This window comes from Excalfactoria chinensis, chromosome 2 (assembly GCF_039878825.1).
Source record: "Excalfactoria chinensis isolate bCotChi1 chromosome 2, bCotChi1.hap2, whole genome shotgun sequence".
NCBI classification, from domain to species: Eukaryota; Metazoa; Chordata; class Aves; order Galliformes; family Phasianidae; genus Excalfactoria; species Excalfactoria chinensis.
This window is the reverse complement of record NC_092826.1, coordinates 115,780,722-115,802,169: the sequence shown is the minus strand read 5'-3', so window position 1 is coordinate 115,802,169 and position 21,448 is coordinate 115,780,722. Positions and strand designations below refer to the sequence as shown.

General features: G+C 36.1%; 1 protein-coding gene across 2 annotated transcripts in view; it reads right to left on the bottom strand.

Moving 5' to 3' along the window:
* Positions 1–21,448, bottom strand: part of ATP2C1 (ATPase secretory pathway Ca2+ transporting 1) — a 42,570-nt gene that overhangs the window by 7,070 nt on the left and 14,052 nt on the right. For both annotated transcript variants that reach the window (XM_072330619.1, XM_072330618.1), the window contains exons 4-20: positions 20,836–20,952; positions 19,350–19,439; positions 17,845–17,880; positions 16,940–17,001; positions 16,463–16,571; positions 13,409–13,564; positions 12,831–12,899; positions 10,942–11,017; positions 10,355–10,421; positions 9,482–9,606; positions 8,185–8,282; positions 7,148–7,243; positions 6,948–7,037; positions 5,551–5,655; positions 3,757–3,913; positions 2,148–2,318; positions 1,086–1,183 (exon numbers count right to left, since the gene is read on the bottom strand). In XM_072330619.1, coding sequence (XP_072186720.1) covers positions 1,086–1,183; positions 2,148–2,318; positions 3,757–3,913; positions 5,551–5,655; positions 6,948–7,037; positions 7,148–7,243; positions 8,185–8,282; positions 9,482–9,606; positions 10,355–10,421; positions 10,942–11,017; positions 12,831–12,899; positions 13,409–13,564; positions 16,463–16,571; positions 16,940–17,001; positions 17,845–17,880; positions 19,350–19,439; positions 20,836–20,952 — 1,722 coding nt within the window. The remainder of the gene's footprint in view (positions 1–1,085; positions 1,184–2,147; positions 2,319–3,756; positions 3,914–5,550; positions 5,656–6,947; positions 7,038–7,147; positions 7,244–8,184; positions 8,283–9,481; positions 9,607–10,354; positions 10,422–10,941; positions 11,018–12,830; positions 12,900–13,408; positions 13,565–16,462; positions 16,572–16,939; positions 17,002–17,844; positions 17,881–19,349; positions 19,440–20,835; positions 20,953–21,448) is intronic.

Below are 21,448 nucleotides of genomic sequence, written 5' to 3'. Positions count from 1 at the left end.
TTATTACTTTTCAGTGTTTTTTCTACCTCTCGTCTACTCTGTAAATTAATTTGATTAACTGGAGTTCAGTTTTCATACAAGTTCCACACTGAAGTTAAGACTTCTCAACAGACTCATTAGACTGTACTTTATTGGTTGACTTTACTCAGCTCCTAGTGAGATTTTAAATACATGCTGCAAATCCAACTGGGTTTCAGGTCAAAGGTGCACAAAGTAATTTTGTTGTTTTGTCTTGTTATGTAATGTGAACAGCCTGTAAGAATAGCTATTACCAAATAAACATGGAGTTTCTTGGTGAGTCACCAAGACACAAAGCTTTCCCATTAATGCATATTTCTTAATGGTACTGGCTTTTGGCTTAGTTGCTACAGTATGCTGCAGTCTCATTATGCAAACCAAGCAGAACTTTGAAAATCTGTATAAATTTTGCAACAGAGATGAGCATGAAGCTCAATTACATTTGATTATGACCATACATTTACCATGATGACATTGGTTAAGGCAGTTAGTTACTTAGTAAGTAAAAGGTATTGAAGCAGCCAACGTAACAAATAGGTCTCTCAAAACTCTTAACCGGTGGCTTTAGATCAATCAGAAATTTAAGATTCAGTCACCTTTCTGAATTACAAAAGGACAGACTGATGGAACAAGAAAATTGTAAAGTCATACAAAAGTTACTGAGAGAAATAAAATGTTCTAACAACGCAAAAGGGAGATGATGCTCACTGAAAGGTGGCAAAATGGAAATTCCAATACTGGTGCCAAAAGGTTAAAGAAAAAAAACAACCCACCAACAATCTGAACCAGTAAAGAGACACAAAAGAAAGAAAGATTGAATGCACTGAAAAGCTAATCCCATGAGTTGAAAGAGATGAATCTTGGTACAATTTTCCGTCAAACAAAGATCTGTTTGACCTGGGACAGCTTCCATATTCAGTCCTAAAAGCCTCTGGTAATTCACTGTATCTCCTATTCCCATTACTGGAATCTCAAAAGTTACATTTCAGCTTTCCACAGATAAAAGCATTTCTCAATATAAAGGACATCCTTTACTGCATTTCAGTGAATAGCATATTGCTACCAACCTTGGGTGTTATTTGAGAAAGCTGCTGGATATCCAGATCATCTATTTCTTCTCCAGAGATTGCCTGTGAATTCTTGGAATACAATCCTAGTCGACTAGCTGGAAACAGATAATTAGAGAGGTATTATAATAAAAACTAACGCTTAGAACAAACAAACATTAAGCAGCCAGTTATTCTTTAAAACTATTGTTTTCTGCAGCATTTCAGATTTGATATGTTCACAGCATAGCATCCTAACACTTGACTCAGTATACTGAATTAAGTGAACTCTTGAGAAACTACCACTCGCTACAAAGTCTGTTCTAATCTGGTATTTATTTCCTTTAAAATTCTTAGCTCAAGGTCTGTATCTCATTGTGTCAGGCACAACCTAAACATTCTACACAGAGAATTTACAATTCAAAGGTAACATGACAGAAAACAAGAAATGAGATGGGGATGTGCACAACACTCAGATGCAAAATCACAACTGATAAAGCACTGCTAACTTCAAGGTGTACATCTTTGTGCACATTCAACTATTTTTCACCATTGTCCTGGACAAAAAGGATCTATAATCCAGCTAGCATATTATATTACAAAAATAAGCTAAGTTTGTTTAAATATTCATTTAGTTTAAATATTTACTAACAATACTTAACCTTCAAACTTAGTCACATGGACAAAACTGGATTGGGAAAGCACTGAAGTGCTGAAATCATCCTAAATACTGTCAGCAACTATTTTAGTTTCTCCCTGTTGCTACAAGACAGACTTCCAAAGCTGATGGTAGGGAGGTGTTAATAAGGATCAGGCATGTTACAACAGAAAGAATATGCAGTAGGAGAAAACATATATATATATATTTTAAAATAGCAAAGAGTCACACATTACCAAATGAGAAAAACTGTATTATAAGCAGAAATGAAAGCATCACTTCAGACTAATTCCATTCTGATTACACTGTATCATATGTCTAGGCAATATACAGAACTCACAAATAATAAAGACTTAATAACCACATTTCCTACCACATTTCCAACACAGAAAACAAGTGAAAAATGAAAAGTAGACTATTCATACCAATGGCAACTGCAGTCTCCTGTGAATCTCCAGTAATCATTTTTATTGCAACTCCCGACATAATAAGTGTAGTAACAGCTTCTTTTACACCAGTCCGTGGAGGATCAATTATTCCCACAAGTCCCAAAAAGGTCATCTGCCCTAACTCAGGACCAGAAGCTAAAGCCAGGACTTTCAGAAGACAAAGAAAAAATAAGTTAGGATTTGAAAATAACATCTCCAATAACATTTAAAACAACTGCCAACATTTGTTTACTAAAATTAAAACTAAATAGCACATATCTATAATAACCAAAGGCCTCAGTACTGGAAACCTTTATGAGCAGCTTCATTCATCTGAGTATTCTGCTTGAAATGAACCCAACACAAGCAGATATTCAGAATTGAGACCTAACTGAACTTATAAGCTAAAATAAAGCAGTAGAGAGGGATTTCTGTTTCTTCTTAAACATGGGTAGCAACGTCTGTTGTCTTAAGATTTCAGGACAAGCTCTTTATAAGAAAAGTAGTACATGGAAGTCTTTATCGAACACAGGTTTTTTTCATGTTTTCAAGACATCTTTCACGTTTATTCACAGGTTAAAACATTTTTGCTTCCACTACATGCAGAGGAAAAAAGGCATGGAGCTTTGTGGTTTCTGTGTACATGCACAGTCTTTTATACAAGAGGACAAAGGGAAGATCAGTTAACAAACAAACAAACAAAAAGCTCAGAAAATAAAAATACATTGTATTTATTTAAATAGAGGCAGATTTTATTGACTACATGCCGAATACTTTCCAGAATGTCTTTTTTACAGTAGGAACCTTAATTCAAAGCTATTTAAATGACTGAGTTGCAAGAGAAAAGAAGTTTTCAGGTTTTTATTTTCAAAACACAGCACTAGATTTTCTGTTTGACAGTTCTCTGAAGCAGACATACAGAGAATGATTGTCTGAAGAAAACGGGCACAAAAAGACACCACTACTTCTTGTAAAACCTCTCAGTTTCTAATCATTTTATCATAGGGCTTTCCTGCGCCATCCAGCACCCATACTTGCACATTTAAAACATCTACGTGGACTTAACAACCTGCAGGTCTCTTTACAGAAACCACAGACAGACAGTTACGGTGTGCTGTTTCATGGCTTGCCCACAACTGCTTCCAATCAATCATCTTTTGAAAAATACTTGCAGCTATATTTAAAAATCTAACAGTGTGCTAATATAAAATGTAATCTTAACAGCATCTTCTGACTCACAATCAATCATTTATACTAGCCTAACTCACGAAGGTGCCAGGAGTCAAAGAGAAAAATGAACACATTTCTATTAAAAATAAATAATTTTTAAAAAATCTATAATGAGATATGGAAGATGCCAAGTGGCAACGTGTTTTTCAGTTGTTATGGTTGCAACCAGCAATACCTTTTCTCACCTGCTGGAATTTAATCACTGTTGTTACGCAGACATCACCTGCATCCCTCTTGTCCATTTAAATGAAAAACCAACCAACTCAGTGGCATTTCTTCAACAACAAAAAATCTTGTATCTGCTCTTATTTTAATTTCAACAAGCAAGCAGTTCCATTTAAACAATAATTATCTGGAGACACTGAAATGCTCTTACCCCTAAGTCCTGCAGAGCCCATGGATGTCTTCTCTTGCTGGTATTGCTCTCTCTGTTGCTGAACAAGAGGTAGGGTCTGTCCCTTACAGTTATATGATGTACAATACCTAATTACTTGTTCATATGCACCTTTCATAAAGCAAACCTCTGGTTTGTCCTAAAATAGAAAGGAATTATGTGTGTATGTGTGTATACAAATATATACATGCACATCTATAAGAGTGTTTTATCTACTCTTTTCTGGAAAGTCTTCAGAACATGTAATGCAAATGAAAGTTACACTTTTTGAACACAAAAAAGTCTGAAGCATCTGTATAAAGTATATGTTTAAAAGTGTTCATGCCAAAATAGCTAAGTTAATAATCAATACCTTATTGCAGTAGACATCATTCACATGAGATATTGTGGGGTCACAGTTTATAAACCACAGAGGCCATTCAAAGGACAGCATTCAAACCGACGCAGTACATTAGACCTGAAAGACCTCTAGCTCATCACCGGATCATCCGTCTTTCTCCACAGGTCATTAAGTATATCACCTACATCCCTGTACCACAAATAACAACTCTAGCATTTTCCAGAAAGCAAGCTAGACTTGGTGGTACAACGGGACTGCAAATTCACTGCCTACCTTAAACACTTATTCCAATGTTAAATCAACTTATCATTTCCCTTCCTCCCTTCTCCATTAAGAACTGCTGCCTCAGCTCAATTTCCAATCACTGATTCTCATCTTCTGCTCCCTGTTGTGCTATAAAGGCCCTTTTAATACACTTATTTTCTCCCTTTGAAGGTGTTTATGCGCAGTAGTCAAGACTGCTCAATTTTTCTGATAGGCTTACTTGACAGAGCTCTAATTCCACAGCATTTCCTTAGTCTTCAAATAATTTAAGCTACTTTTAAAACTGTTCCCAATTTTTCAACAATCTTTTTAAAATGCTAATACCAAAAAAACATCAGACACAGTAAAAACATCATCTAGCAATTCCTGCTCACTTCTTTCTTTACAGACAAGGATTGTATGACCTCATCTTCCATACAGAGAAAAGGGGCCAAAGGTATAGTTTCCAAAGCACAGATTTTACTGTGGTACTTAATGCTGTTGAAGACCATTTTTGGTCAGAAATACTGTGAAATTATTCATAAATCTGGAATAAGAACTGTCATTGAACATATTATCTAGAAGCCTCCAGTTATCAGATTGGCAATTGTTATGTCAACATTGTTAATAGAAGTATCCATATTCCATTTAGACCAATCTGAATGCAAATACATGTGAAAGCACCAAAAGATGGAAAAATTGGTTAAAGAATGGCTTATATTGATAATCCACATTACTAACATAAATAAAATCTTTGAAGACAGAGGAATGAATGTACTAATACCATTAAAACCAGAAAACCTGTGTTTTCAAGCAAAATAAATTCTTGATTATTCAACACCTACACATTTCTTCTTGCTCTGAATTCTTTAACTGGAACAGCAGAAGTTTGACAGACTTGCTTTAAATATTTGATGAGTGAGGAAAAGGAAGAAAAGCCAGACACATTCAAAGTTTGAGACATCAAAATACTTAGTATTATTTCTCAGGATGCCTTTATGGAAAGAATTTCTTGGCCTTCTTAATCTCCATTTCAGAGCTTGAAACTGAAATTAGATAATCAAACCATATTCCCAGGACTGCACATTACCACCAGCTTGCCACAATCTCTCAAGTGAAAAATGAGGACATTAAATAGAGTACATAATGGTTCTACAGAGCCAGTGTGCAAGGAAGCTGCGAATCCAGTTTACCTGCTGTGTTCTGTGAACACATTTAACTGCCATCCATTTCTGCTCTGAGCTGAAGGGATATTCAGCCTTCCTTATATAGTCCTCTTGGAGCCCATCTAAACCCATCTGTATAAAATAGAAAAAGCACCATAATGTAAGCACCTTTCTTTTCCAAATAGCTAAGCATTCTGTTTTGTCTTGCCAGTTAACTATAAGAAAAATATCTCCAAAGTTGCTCATCAGCACACTGTTCTCATTAGACAAACTTCTGAAAAACAAACCCTCAATGAATCTAGTAGCTTCCTTCAGGCTTCAGCATAAGTTAGAACATTTCAGTCTGTTTTCTTTGACTCAAGGACTTGGAAAAACCTTGTAGATTATGAGTTTGTCAAAACACATTTAAAACAGCAGTGCTTATATAGTTTATCCACTAGAAGAGTCTAGAAAATTATTGTATAAGGCTGTAGAAAAGTTGGCAGAAGGCAAGACAGTCATTTAAAGTTCAAATGATCAAATCTGAAAGGATTTTTCAAAAAATTATCATCAATATCTTCCAGCCATTTAAAAGGAAACTAACCACAAAGACTCCAGACAAAATGCTTTTCATTCTTCCCACTAAATGCAACTTGCAGAATTCCATGCTCTACCCTGAACCAAGGCTGAGCATTGATTAAAGTGGCCAACAGTCATAAGCCATTCTCAGTATATACAGAGCCTCACAACTCTTTCACTACTACCCTTTCCAGCAACAGATGTGAAAGATCTCTCTTCTTCTTTGTTTCTTTAGGGTCTTGCTGTAACAACAACCCATTAGTCCTTTCCAGTCAAAGACTGGAGACTTGGAATGAATCTCAGCAAGGTGATAAATCTCAGTCCTCAATCGCATGGGGAAAAAACAACTGGGATGTACTCAGCTTTGAAGGTTTCTGAGTTTATACACCATCGGAGAAAAAAAACAAGTACTAGAATGTCTTGCTACGCTTCTCAGAAGCTACAGTACACGTCATAGCATAAAAATAACATTTAACCAGCATTAACAATTCAAACTACCTGCTCCCAGCACTTAAAAGCATTGCAAATACTACAGGCACCAATGTGTCCATCATCATGTTCTCACTACTTCTGATGAGAACTGGGAAAGAGACAGCACAAACAACACTCAACAGGTAAATTAGCCTCTGGTGGGCAAAACGACAGTACTGCAAGCAAAAAGATGACAGATTTTACTTCAGTTCCAAATAACTTAATAACTTCCTATTATTTTTCAGAATGCCCAAAGATTTCCAACAGATAAGAAGCGCAGGAGACAACCAGTTGTAATGCAAATGTAGTAGTCAAAAATGAGGGGAAAACTGAGGAAAAAAAACCCACATTTCTACACGCCTGCCACAAATCAAAAATTACCATCGAACACTCACCTTCATTGCAAGTGCAATTAAAGCCCCTTCAGTTGGTTTCCCCATTAAGGTGTTGTTTCTTATCAGAGCATCATTGCAGACACAGCCAGCCTAAAAGGCGATGAAGGAAATAGGGGAGAGAAGACAACATAGTGTAAATGTTGAGTACAGCTCTTACTCCATCATCAACTAAAAGTCACCTCTTTGTGACAGTATCTCACCTCAACAATTTTGCTAACAGATGGGTTGTTATAACCATGAATAACTTCACCATCAAGCATCACATCTCCGAACCTGTTATAACCTACCCCGGTAACCTGCAAGACAAAGAGCCAAAGGCAGTACATGAAACAGCTTGTGAGCCCAGTGAAAATTACATTAATCTCAGATTTTCACTATGAAATACAGAAAACTACAAGAAAAGCCATTCACAGTGATGGATTTTACCCAATGCAGAGTCTCCTACTAAGCATCTAATGTAGCAGGCATTAGATCAGGGAAAGAATTTGGAGGTCAACTGAGTTCTTCCATGAAATATACTGCTACAAAAAATGTAGCAATTTTGTTCCTTAGCATAAATAAATGCAGAGAATATCATCTCCTTACTCAATTAGGACATGTTTTGGTTTGGTTTTTTTTCTCTCCTCATTCTTCTTACTTCTGCTTTGTAATTTTTTTCCTCCTGTTCTCCTTTACCCTGGTTAATAATGCATACCCCTGCATGCGAATGGAAGTACACAGCTGAGTCCTACTTTTATGCAGGAGGAACAACAACAAAAAAACCATACTTGAATGGCCTCTCAGCTGAGACTTGAGCAGTAAAATCGTATTCTTAATGCATAAAACGTGGGCATCCGACTAGAATCCTAAAAAGTCTTCAGGTCTACTGCATTAACAGCTAATATATTTAAGAGCTATTTCAAATTCTCTTTCCCTTGGGAAAAGGGAACTGATTTAATGCCACTATAAACAAATTATGCTAGGAATAAAAAAAGAAGTAATTACAGCATTCCTACAGAATGTTAAGAATGGAAACTAAGTACCAGGCAAAAATAGGTAAGTAACACAAAGAATTACAAATATCCAGTATTTATTCTCATAAAAGTTATTGACAAGGTCTCCCCATTAACCACAGCATGAATAAAACCCTAAACATGAGGAATCTGAAAATTTAAGAACTTGTACAGTATAATCAAGAGTATCTGACAAACGCAGTCAAGTAAAAGCAAAACTTAAGTCTAAGAGTCTCACTACATACCTCAGCATGCTGCCCATCTGAAGTAAAAATGTGAGTAACCGTCATCTCATTCTTTGTCAGAGTCCCAGTTTTATCTGAACAAATTACATTGCAGCATCCTAAAATAACCAAACAGCACTTGTAAGACAAAGCCTATTTAGAATAAAGCGAGTAGCTAACGAACAAAGTTCTAGAAATACTGCAGCTGTCTCTCTGAAGAAAAAAACAACAAGATGTGATTCAATAAGGACAGACAATTTTCAACTATTTATGAATATCCGTACAAGGTTCCTTACAGGTTTGTCTGATAAATCAAAAAAGGTAGTCAAAAGCCCAAATTCACAAGTTGCCTCAAGTGCTTCCATTCATTACCTCCGTAATTTTCCTCCAGTACATCTATTACTGAAATTACTATTACTGAAATCTCAGTTGAGATTCTTAGCAGCATTCCTTCCCAGGTAAGGTGTGACTTACTACTAAAGCAGCAATTCTGAATGAGATTGAAACATTATTACAGAAGTATGGAAATACATACATGCTGTTTTAACTCGGGAGAAGTACTTTGAAAGACTGTTGCAGTGTTTTGGCATTCCTGGACCAAACAGCCAGAACTGCAAAAAAATTGGACCCAAAAGCCAGAAACTCTACTAAGGCATTAGGAAAAAACAAAAAGTATTTCCAGTCTTCAAAGGAAAAATTAAAATGCATCAGAATTACCTAAAACACTATTTCTATTTCATTTCCATGTCCTATGCACGATGTTTCATGACTGAAGCCACACGCACAAAATGTTTCTAAAGTCATTTTAAAAGATGAAAGCTAAAGTTCTAGCACAAACAGTATAACTACCTTAAGGTGCATTACTATAGCATGTTTTCTAAAATTTAAACTTGGATTTGTTTCCAGCTGAAAATAACATTCCCATATTCATGCCAACAAGTTGGTTTGAAAACCATCTCCCAAGTCTGTTATTTGACAGGAACATCTTTGAGCAAACTAAAAATACTTCCACTGAAATATTTTCACTGTTCTACCGCAAACTAAGAGCACTCCACACATCTAACTACACAGGCAGGTTTCAGTGTTGAATGTCATTAGTGCAACATGCAATTAATCAGGGGACTGACAGCTGCCATTAAAACACTGAGTGGTTATAAGGCACGCAACTTGTGTACAAGACATTCAATTTAGAAATGATACCATCATACTTGCCAGCAAATAAGAATACCTGCTTCATTTTTACCACTGGCCATTAACATTCTAGTTGATTTCCTAAGATTTATATCAAAACACCATCTCTGAGTTAGTTCCGTCATACCTAAAGTTTCAACAATAGGCAGTTTCTTTACAATAGCCCGTTTCTTCACCATTCTCATCACACCAAGGGCCAGCGTCACTGTTACCACAATTGGTAGTCCTTCAGGAATTGCAGCTACAGCCAAACTGAAACGAAAACAAATACACAAATATCTTGTCTATGAATGTCCTAGATAAACACACGCCGAGTGTTGGAATAGCACAGAATTTTATGTAAAAAACCTAAACATAATTGACAGTAGTGTAAACGAATCACAGTATTTCATACAATGCTTGAAGTTGCAGTTTTCATTGACCCTTTTTATTTAAAACAACTAAAAAAAAACCACAATCACTTAAATCTCCACAGATCCTGTTATTTAAATAAATGCTTTCTGTAATTTAAAGAAACTCTTCTGCCTTGTGTTCCATCCAGGTAATTAGCAACTCAGCAACTTCTCCGAGAGCAGAGAATTAGAGCATATAAACTGTTAATTATCAGCAAACAGTATCGTAGGATGAAGTTTCCATGAAGTACTTCTTCAGTTAATTTTTAGCACATGACAAGGCTTGCATTCACTTCATTTTATTACTTACAAAATTGTATTTTATTTATTCAGTTGTACAGTTTGAATCTCTGTCACTTATTGCCTATTTACAGATGTTTCAATAACACTCAAATCACCACACATACATGATATGAGGAGATGGACAGTTACTACATCACTAAAAATTAACATTAGCTTGCTTTTCTGCAGCACAAAGTCTATTTTCTGTATTACTTATCTAAACTTAAAAACAGAATCTGTGTGGATGTATGTTATAATATACATTAAAAGCTTTCGAACACTTCCTGTAACGCACGGCCTACACTGTTTAAAGACAAAAATCTTACCTCACGCCAATTGTGAACATATCAAGGATATGTTTCCCTTGCAACCAGCCAACCAGCATAATTACTCCTATAAAGAAAATAGTTGCCTTAATAAATACAAAGCCATCGTGTACTGTAGCCTAACAGGAAAAATAACTCAATCAAGCTGCTTAAAAAAAATAATCTGTTATTTCCTTTACTATTGAACATGACTCCATTATTATGACAAAGATGAAGAAAGTTTCTGCCAGTCAAGCCCAATCATACCTGCAGTGAGGTACACACTTCCGCACACCTTGGATTAGAATATAAGACATGCTGCAATTTGAAAGGAAGCATTTAGAAGGAAACCACGTTTGTGCAAAGAAGCAAGCAAACATCCTTATGATGAAACCTACACTACATTGTTAATCTTCAGATGATCACTTGCATTAACTCATTAAACAGTGGAGAATACAATTAGATTCACACATCAAAAATATATGAATTTTGGATATATTCACTATCCATAAAGATCAAGTCCCTCAGTCTTTCCAGGACTGTAATCAGTCACAAAGTAAACTGTCAGTCACAAAGTAAATTGTAGATGTTTGCATAGATTTTCTTACCTATTATACCAAAGGAATACAAAGACAGCTGTTTTCCTAAGAGATCCATGCTCTTCTGCAGCGGTGTCTTTGGAGCCTTGGTGAACAGCAAACATTCCACAGTTAACAAGTTAAAAAGTATAATCTATATCAAATATTTCTTCAGGTATGCAAATTTCAAGACTTGTCTTGGAAACTACTTGACTAAGATGCAGCTATTTGGTATTTTTCCACACATTCACTGAACAACATTGACTTTGTTCCCTCAGCATGTAGAATTCAGGAAATTTGAAGAATACTTCAAGGAAACTAAGTAAAATTTAGAAATATCCTTTGGGAGTTTTGTGATGTTTACAGCAAATTTAATATAAAAAAATCGTATCAAAGACTTTGCAAAAAAGCAAGGTTAACCAAAATCAACCACATTTCTTCCAGACATAAAAGTCCTTGATAACAAGAACAAAACCGACTTTTAGAGACAGAAACATTAAAGCTCTGAAAGACCAATTCTATCTCAGGAAGAATTTGTTAACTAGCAACAAAAATAGCCAAATAGGAAATTACAGGAATATTTAGTGCCAAAAATACAATAAACAGGAGTGGGATAATAAGAAAAAAAAATACTTTTTATAGATAAATAGATCATAATATATCTATATATGTATATATACCAATATATATCAGGAAAGGAGATTTTTACACTGCATGCCATTTAGTTTGTTTTGTGGATTTCTTTGATTTTTTCATACTAATATATGCTGGATTACAGTATGGAAAGTGTGGCAAGAGGAGGGAAAGAGGTTAATTGTAAAAGTCTCTGCTGCACAAGGCAAGACAAAAAACACTCCACACTATGTGGGGAAGCTGACTTAAGAGTTTAACTCACTCTTAACATCAAAATTTGCTTTTAAAGTAAGATTATTATAAAATAAACATAATAACCCCAAACTACTCTGCTATTTCAGCATGTTGATGGTACAGAACGTGCAGACGCTTCTTTTGTAATTTTTTTAATTAATAATCGCAAATGTTACAACACAAACTAAAACCCATTGAATGGATCATATTTTCCTTGCATGTGTAATGAAGTGGATTCTACTTGGGGCAATTGGACAGCAACATAGGACTGGATAGCAACATTGAAAGGCATAGTAAGGCACTGCAGCTAACAACATGAGGTCTGTGGTAAACTCCTGGCTGACACATCTAATGCCTCACCTAATAGCCTCAGTAGCTCTGTTTTGACACATGTCAGAAATGTAATTCAGGGAAAAAAAATGTGCTGCCTGTACTATGTCTGATCATGTCCTGACAGCTGGAGACAGACTGTCACCTTCCAACCCTGTGCTGGTCAGGCAGCCAGAAAAGAGGTTAGAAGGGCACAGGAAAACAAAGCACTCAAGAAACTGACTTCTGTGTGGATCAGGGAGCTGCAATAAATGAAGTCACTACAGCAATTTGGTGAAGTCTATGTGAGCTTCATAACCTTAAGGGAATAAGCTAGAGATTACGAAGCAGCAGAAAACATTCACAACCCTGAAGTACATAGTATAAACTTTTTGATGGGAAACATAGTTCTGTACACAAATCTGCCATACAAAGCCCTTCTGTACAAAAATCAGTTCCACTTGAAAAACACAGTAAAAGTTGTTCCATTCTTGAATAGCTCTGGAATATTATTTTCAAAGATATTATATTTAGGTCACTTAGGGACAATGCATTACACTGAACCCAATTATTGCTTTCATGTTCAAGAGATAAAATTTGTTTTAACTAGAAAAAGGAAAACATGAAAAGCACCATAACAATCTAACGAAGTTCCTATAGAATAAACCCCCAAAACATAATTTGAATGAACAAAATGTACATCTCTAAAATATACGCCCATATTTCCAGCTATTCACTCTTACCTCTTCTGCTTGCATCATTTTGAAAACCTCCCCAAATTCAGAGTTTTCTCCTGTTCCAATAACAATGCCCTAAAAAACCCAAATAAGTAAAAAATTCAATTCACATCTAAGGTTTAATATTAACAGTAGTGATTGTTCTTGATAGCTTTGACTCAAATTAGTACTTAGGTTTTGTTACAGGTAGTTAGTAAAGAGTGCAACACTCAGCTAACACCAAGCACAGCCACAGGTCTTCGTTCTCTAACACACAAATGCAGTTCTACAAGATATCACATCCTAGATAGAACAGTTTAACATCTGCTTCCTCCCAGTTTGAATACTCTTGACTATAGGCTTACGCTCAGTGTCTGAAAGAGCACCACTTAAAACAGCTTCACACTGTGTTACAGTAAATTCACCCATATTTCCAGTAAACATTTCAATTTCTGCTCCATTTCATTTCTATTGTTTTAGAAAAATGAAAATACATGCAGCCAGTAAAGAGCAGTTATCAACTGGTATAAGTGAGTATTAATAATAAGAACCAGAGTTATTCCAATAACATGGAAGTTATTCTTCCCTATCACTCATAATTTTACCTTTGCTTTTCCACATCTGACCAAAGTTCCCATGAAAGCAATGTTGCTCCTTGAAGTGAGGTCTCCATTGGTAGCTGCTGGCTGTGGAGCTGTGGATTTAGCGCATGGCGCCGTCTCACCTGTGAGGCTGGATTCATCGATGGAAAGGTCCACAGCCTTTGGAAGCAAAATAAACAGACTGCTAAAAGCCACTTCTACAAGTAGCTAGAAATGGTAATAAAAACTTCCCAACTCTAACCATTAAAAATATATCTAATTTATTCACACAAAAAGAAATCATAGGTCAACATCAACCCTATTTTACAGGCCAACAAAGCAACAAGCAGTCCTAAAGAACGTTAGAGTGATACTCTCACTTTGCAAAGTCAAAGTTTACTCCTCATTTTATGATCAGGGCTTCTTTTTCTATAAAACAGTCAAGAACTTGTATCTGATGCGTTTCACTGACAAACAAAATAATTAACTGTGAACACAAATGCACAGACATATTATCCTCTCAATTCTTCCTCTGTCCATTTCCTCTTAGTGTGGCCAGTAAGGAACAAGCTAACAAAAAATATATCTTATAAAGGGTTTTTTTTGGTCTACAAAGTTCCTACTGGGAAATTGCGTTCAGGCAAGAGTCACAATAAACTGGAAAAATGGTACAGAAGTCCTTCCTTTAGGTTTCAGTTTTGTGGGGTTTTTTAGGAGCAAGTGTGAGCAGTTAGAGAAGGAAAAGAAAAAAAGGAATTATCCCATTAAAGCTACGCAGCTGTCTGATAGGAACAAAACAAGTTTTCTATACATAGAATGTAAAATGAATAATATCTTACAAAAATAAGAATTAAAATGTTCTTTCCCAATTGACATCAATTCTTAAATCCTCTATTGATTTTAATGGGTCTTGAATAGTGCCAAAGCTTAAACAATGGAATTCTATTGACACATTCCAAGTAACATAATTTTGTGTTACTAAGAATTATACAGCTCATATTTGTGACTAAATCACTAGATTTTAATATAATCTTCTTGAGAATAGCAGAGCTGAAGGATGCTTGATAAAATTAAGTTACCAAATCGCTTCGAAAGGATAACCCTTGCAAAGAGTAAATAAGCATCAGTGACACTGTACTTGGTACCATCACACGTAGCACATCACTCTGAGCTTAAAGAGTATTCTTAGTTTGTTCCTTCAGGGGGACTTTATTTTGAATTAACTTGGAAGCTCTCCAGTTAGAACTGGACAATGAAATGCTGCTAGAGACAAAAAAAACTTGGTCAGAAGAAGAGAATTGTACCTTTACTAAAGTGCTTTATGAAGAGTCGAATCCCCCTAATTTCTGCTATTCTCTCAAATAGTTACTAGGATAGTACCCATTTTTAAAAGATTGATCCTGTATCAATAAAGTGACACTTGTCAAAAACTGCAATGAATCTTTCAATCAAAACCATAATGAACAATTAGCAAAAATTCTATAGTAATGCTTTACTTGCATTGTATTCCTCAGACCGCAAGATTAAACAAGATGAAGTTACCACAATGCTACCGTTCAGCTTTACCAATGAGCTCTGAATTACCTGTCATCTCCACCACATTCCATTTTGTCCAAAGCCAAAGTTGCAGTCACGTTAGTTTTTGTCGTATTGTAGTTTCAGAGAACATCCAAGAAAACTTGATGGATGAGTCATTCACACACAGAAAACTAAGACCAGAAGTGGTCTTCAAATAACGCTTTGAAAAATAAGATTAGCCCAGCAAAGAAAATTCTTTGCAAACTAAATAGCACCTAAATAGTGCTTCTACAAATTTCTAGGACAGCACCCATGAGAACATGCTATAGTGATCTCATTCTTTATCTGAAAAGACAACTTCCCTCTAGTGGACCATCTAGCAGTGCCCACTGGGACAAGCTGGATGATTCTTCCAAAACAAGCGATAGTGAGGAACAGCAGCTCAGGGTTACGAGTTGTTATTTTGTAGACTTCATTCCTATACCTTTACAAAGTTCTACTTGCCGTTTATTTCTTTATAAACATGATATGATACCAACTTCCAATGCAAGGACAATCAAAATGTTACATTTCATCCAAGCTCTTCCATCTTTGAGGAAGTTCCTCTAGAATATTTTCATGGAAGAATTTCACATCCCATTAACACAGTAAAACAGAAATCCTGCAGTACCACAGTACTGTTAACAACAAAACTACATTCTTACTTTCTTTATCCAAATACCTTATTTTCATGTAACAACTTCTGGCTTGCAGAACCTTAGATACCATACCTTAAACAAGAAATGTAGAAAGCAGAACTTGCCCCATTATAGTAAGATTGTGAAGATGTTTACATTTCTACAGAAACAGGTGCACACAAAAATACGTCCTTATACAAAAAAAACCTAATACATCTTCCAGTTAATCCTTAGTGGGATCACTTTCTACCCAACTTCAGCCGCTAAATATTCAGAAAGGGGTATTATACGGTAAGCAAGTGATTTGCAAAGCCATATTCACCAGAAGTGCCAAAACAATTTTTTTTTATGATTATGTATCTATTATTCATACTTCCTTGTATCAAGGACTTGAAACTGATCTAGGCTCTAAAATAAAGTAATGCTCACATTCTACTGATTATTCATCTTTTTTCAGCAAGGAAGGGGTGTCCTACACTGGTAGGAAAGAAGAAACTACTAGGCCACGTACAAGAGAGACTGGCAGGATCTTGTATTTTTGCGAAGTAACCTGCATAGGCTTTTTCTCCATCTACAGACAGGTTAGGCATGGGAGTGACCAAGAAATAGGCACAAGGCTAAAGGTGGGTGAAATCTCATTTAAAGACATAATGGTGTAAATTAAGGTTTCATCAAGTTGTGTAAATAGTACAGCCTGGATCTGTGGCCAGAATTTTTTGTCACTATGTAGTAGTTTGGTGCACATCTACTTTGATTTGAGCTAATCTCCTTTCTCATGAACAGCACCCAAACAAAAATAGTTTCTGCAGTTCAGTGTCCAGTGCATATCTTCTCTCTGTCTCACAAAAAGAAATGCTGTTAAACATAGTGCAAAATCACATACCTCAAATAAACGTAGATCAGCCGGGACTCTGTCTCCAACAGACAGGCAGACTGTATCACCTGGGACTAAGTCTCTCGCAAGTGTGTGTTCCACTCTACCTTCTCGCACACTGTAGGTGTAAATACAACGTCAACATGCATAACAACATCTTCTCTGGCATTCTGTCTGGGAAAATCGAAATGCTGACCATGCATTGAAGTGTTACTAGTTTCAGTAAAATACAATTTCTATTTCACTGTTCATTTCTTCAGAAGGTTTGTATCACTTAACATCATCAGAAGCATCCAATGGCCAAAAATGCAGAGTATTATTTTAGAACCACACAACAATCTTTAAAACGAGTCAAAGCAAATTACATTCTTTAAAATCATAATGGCTTGCTATAAAGGTGTTTTAAGTAAAGCATTTTTCTTCTACTCATTTCACATTAAACTTAACATGACTTAATTAGGTAGAGGGGATGTGACGATTCCATACCAATGGCATTCTGGAGGCACAAGTTTACTCAGCTCTTCAAGAGATTTTTCTGATCGATACTCCTGCAGGGGCAAGATAAACATTTCAGCAGACGTGGACATACCTCATTTTAAAAGCTGTATTAAGACAATTTTCCAAAGACTCAGTTAAGATCTGCCCTTCACAGCAGTTTCTTATTAAACAGATTTTAAAAAGCAAGTATGGTCCAAATGCTAAAATTTCACAGACTCAAGAATGTGCCTACATGCAATTTTCCTGAAAGGCTAGAAGAGGTCCTTTGCATTCTCCTTTAATACTTTCAAGGCCTTGTAATACTTAACAGTAATATTTCTAAACTCGGGGATCAGATGTACAACCAAGTTCTGCAGTTTAGCAAGGTTGTACCAAAAATATCATGTTCATGTTCTCAGCCCCTGGAGAACAAACTCAACTCTAACTCAACACACGAATTAGAAAATACACAATGATACAAAGCACAAACAGAAAGCTGTTTTGCCTTAGGCACACACTAAGTAAAGCTGGGTATTTAAAGAATGAAAACAACTTTTTGATATGATTTAGGAAACAAGATTCAGGGGGTAAAATTCCATACAAAATTGCAGCCAGAGTGATATGTTTAAAACATTATTGCTATGAAATTTAATATTTTAAAGTACTTCAACATTGTTTAATCTGAATGTTTCCTTACGTGCATTCTTTTGTCACTGATTACATTACCCATATAGATGCATAAAATGTTAAAGCAGGACAAATCAAGCACTTCAGACAAGGCAAAAGACTTGGATGAAAGCACAGAGCTCTTTAATCAAGCACTGTGCAGCTGCACATTGCATCAGGACAGCTACTTATTAAATATAAGAGCGTACATAAAAGCAATAATCTCATTTGTACAACAGATGTCTTACCTGAACAAAGGCAACTGTAACAACAATCAGTATTGCCTGTAAAAAAAGAAAAGTAGATAAGAGAATTCCAAATGGCGATAAAAGCGATATCTGCTTCTGCCCAGCAATAGTTACTACTACACATTAGCAATATGGCTTGGAAACAGACTCTCACACTCAAAAGGACTGGCTAACCCTCAGGCCTGCTAAAAAAAAGCAATGCCATTGTCTATCTATGCCTATTCAGCGGCATCCAAGTGCCTAAGTAAGCTGATACTACTAAAAATAAGACTGATAACTAGATGGTGATTTTGAAGTAAAATTTCCAGTGCTTGGGAAGTAAACTGTTCTGTGTTGCTAAAAGGTGAGCAAGAGGTAGCAGTGGCAGCATTTCCATAACACAAAAAAGAAAAACAATGTCTGAGTGAAGTATTCACTGCCTTATTAATTGTCATAAAGCATCTATCTAGTTTAAATCAAGTAACTAGGTAAGAGACTAAGAATAAACTGAAGACTAGAAATAAAGTAGTGAGCTGAGGAGCTGATCTGGAGCCATAAAATATCTCATTTATGAGAACAAGTAGAAGAAACTTGGGAACCCTGCCCAAGACTACCAAGGAATAAGACAATTCACTGACTACACCCTGAACAGCCAAGATCCCAAACAAAGAGGCAAAACAGAATTGTCTGTAGGAATAACCCAAGAGGAGTGGAAAGGCATCAACAGTAAGCCCTCCCCCATATCACACCCAACTCTGGTCACAACACTTCAACACAAACATCACGGGGCTTGTACACATGCAGTGTGAAAATGAGTCAATAAATGAGGTCTATTAGATAATGAGAAAGATCAATTTTGTTTAAAGAATAACCTCCTCCCTCAATACAGTCTCTAATTGAGCTTTGTTATACTGATTGAATTTGCTACTCAAATTGAGTTGTTACAGTCATTCTTTATTGGTTGGCCTGTACCTTTGAAGATACAATCATATCTTACAAGTACACCCTTTGGAATTACTAAAAATCTAAATATGACAATTTTGAAAGAGAAAGACCCTTCTAGAACTCTTAACTAAATCACAAGTAAACCCAGCAACTTTGTCTGCCTTGTTTTACACTGACATTAGCCTTAGCAATGGAATACTAGTAAATACCTATATGTGTGTGTGTGTGTGTGTGTGTGTGTGTGTGTGTGTGTGTGTGTGAGTGTGTGTATACAAAAATACTTTCCCTCCTTCTGTTGAATATTGCTACCTGAGTTACACATGCTTCTTTTGGAGGCAATATCACCTTCTACAGTTCATGCTACCTGCCACAGTTTGGCTCCCCTGGCCTCACATCAGCACCTCACAGTTTGTGTCTATGTGCATCAAGATGCCCGTATCCTCCAAAAGTAAAAATAGGTAAGACACCTTAATTAATTGCAGTCAAATACCGACCCGTATTAACATTCACGTGATGTTCAAAGTAAAAGTGGCCACCCATTCTGAAGCACTTTTTCAGAAGATAAAATTTGAGTTCCTTACCACAGTGATACTGACAGCATCATCAAACTGATGCATTAAAACACTGATGACCGCAGATGCCAGGAGAAGCATAATAAGGGGATTTTTAAACTGAAACGAAACAGAAGAGTAATTCAGCAATACTCCATACAGAAAGACTATTTTATCTACACCTTAAAACACATCTAAAAATAATTGACCCTATACAGTCCACATTTCAGGGTTGGTTGTTTTAAATATCAAAGTCCTTGTACAGGCCCTATTCAATGGTAGCAGAAAAACATTCCTTGATCCATATTTTCCAAGTCAAAATATCTCCTTATTTGTTTATGCTGCATTTAAACACACACACAAAAAAGCCTGAAACGTATTCAAAACATTCTTGAGGTAACAACAGGCAGATCCTGTTCCCAGCAATTTCTTATTACCAATGTAATTTCATAAGTTCCAATTCATGACTTCTTGCTTTCCAAGATACAAACTTTCATTTTAGATCACATGCTTTCTTCAGATTTCTAAGGCTAAAATAATAAAGGATCTTGTGTCTGCATGACAGCTTGTTCCTAAAGCTGTCAAGAGAAGTCTTACAAAAGAAGTGAATCTTACAATAGAAGCAGAGGATATTCAGGAGCACATATGACAAGCACATCCAAAGCAAATACATATCTTAATAAATGCTATCTAAAATGGCTTTGATAATATGCTTTAGAAGCATTCTGATGCATCTAATTGAAGCTATGGATGGGACAATGAAGCACTGGTGTCAGAGGACAGCTAGTACATAAAGATGTTCCCACTCTTATCACCAATCCCATCATTAGTTCCTATCACTTGAAGATCTACTTTAGAACTTCAATGTACTGCTGCTTAGACAAGTTGCAGGAAACATCAACCAAAATGTTTACCATAAATTCCTTAGAAAACTCTTGATTGAAAAGCTGCTGTAAATATCTTTGCCAGGGACGCATAAGTGAAGCAAACTATTGGCAAAGTAGTGGCACTTTCACACCATTCAGAGACGCTGGACAGGCTCGTATTTATAATAAATGGATAGGCTGACTCCATCCACACCTTCAGTTCATAGGCAGAGCTTTTGCTTTTTCAAATTTTCCTTTGCCTATGTAGTTATTCACACTTCATATTCCATTTAAGCATTTAGCAGTCATAAACATTTGTGTCTGATTTCAGTGCAATTCATACTCAAGCCATTGCCTATAAGGAACTTGTACCTCTCCAGCCCTTAACCTAGTTACAGATGGCAGCCTTCTGCTAGATGCGAACATTCATTCAAGAACAAACCATGTAATCTAAACACTCATTTCTACACCCAAATGAAAGCTTTTTCAATAGGTAAATTAGATGCAAGCTATGGAAGATAATTTCTCACCCAACTTCAGTTTACCCACTTTTATCAGAATGCATACATGTACATGAAAGCTACAGAACAGAGCACAAAATCACTGACCAAATATTAAAACAGAAAAGCAGAAAAGACAAAAATCTCAACCTGGGAAATATATTTTTTCCAGAGAGGTTCATCTTCACTAATATCAAATTCATTCCATCCATGGAATGCCCGTCTATGACACACTTCACAGTTTTTCAAGCCATTCTGAAGATTAGCCTATTAGAAAAATACAGGAAGAATAACACAGTCAGCAATTATAGTATCAAGACAGCCTTCAAAATAAATCTCAACACTTAAATAACGGGTCTGAGATTACAAGCGTTTGGCCATCAGGTTTAGCCTTCAGAAAGACAAATCTGGTGCTGCTGTTTGTATGCCAATAAAAGCTAACTACTCGCTGTTTTAATATAATATTTGACAGTAGAAATATTCAACCCAAAATTCACCAAACTAAAGCAGCATCTGCAGTTGCACATCTCTAAATGACTGTTGATGTTCCCTGCAGAGAACTCATCAGTAATCCAAAATGTGAGCACAACTCCAACTCTTGAGAATTAAGGCAGGAGTTCGGCTGCTCAGCCAAATGACAGCAATAGTTTCAAAGTCTTGGGTTGTCTGTGGGAAATATTTGTCATGGTGTACTCCTCAAGCAGTCAAGCACACAGAAGATGAAAAAAGACCATCAATAAAGAAAATTATCCCAAATTCACTG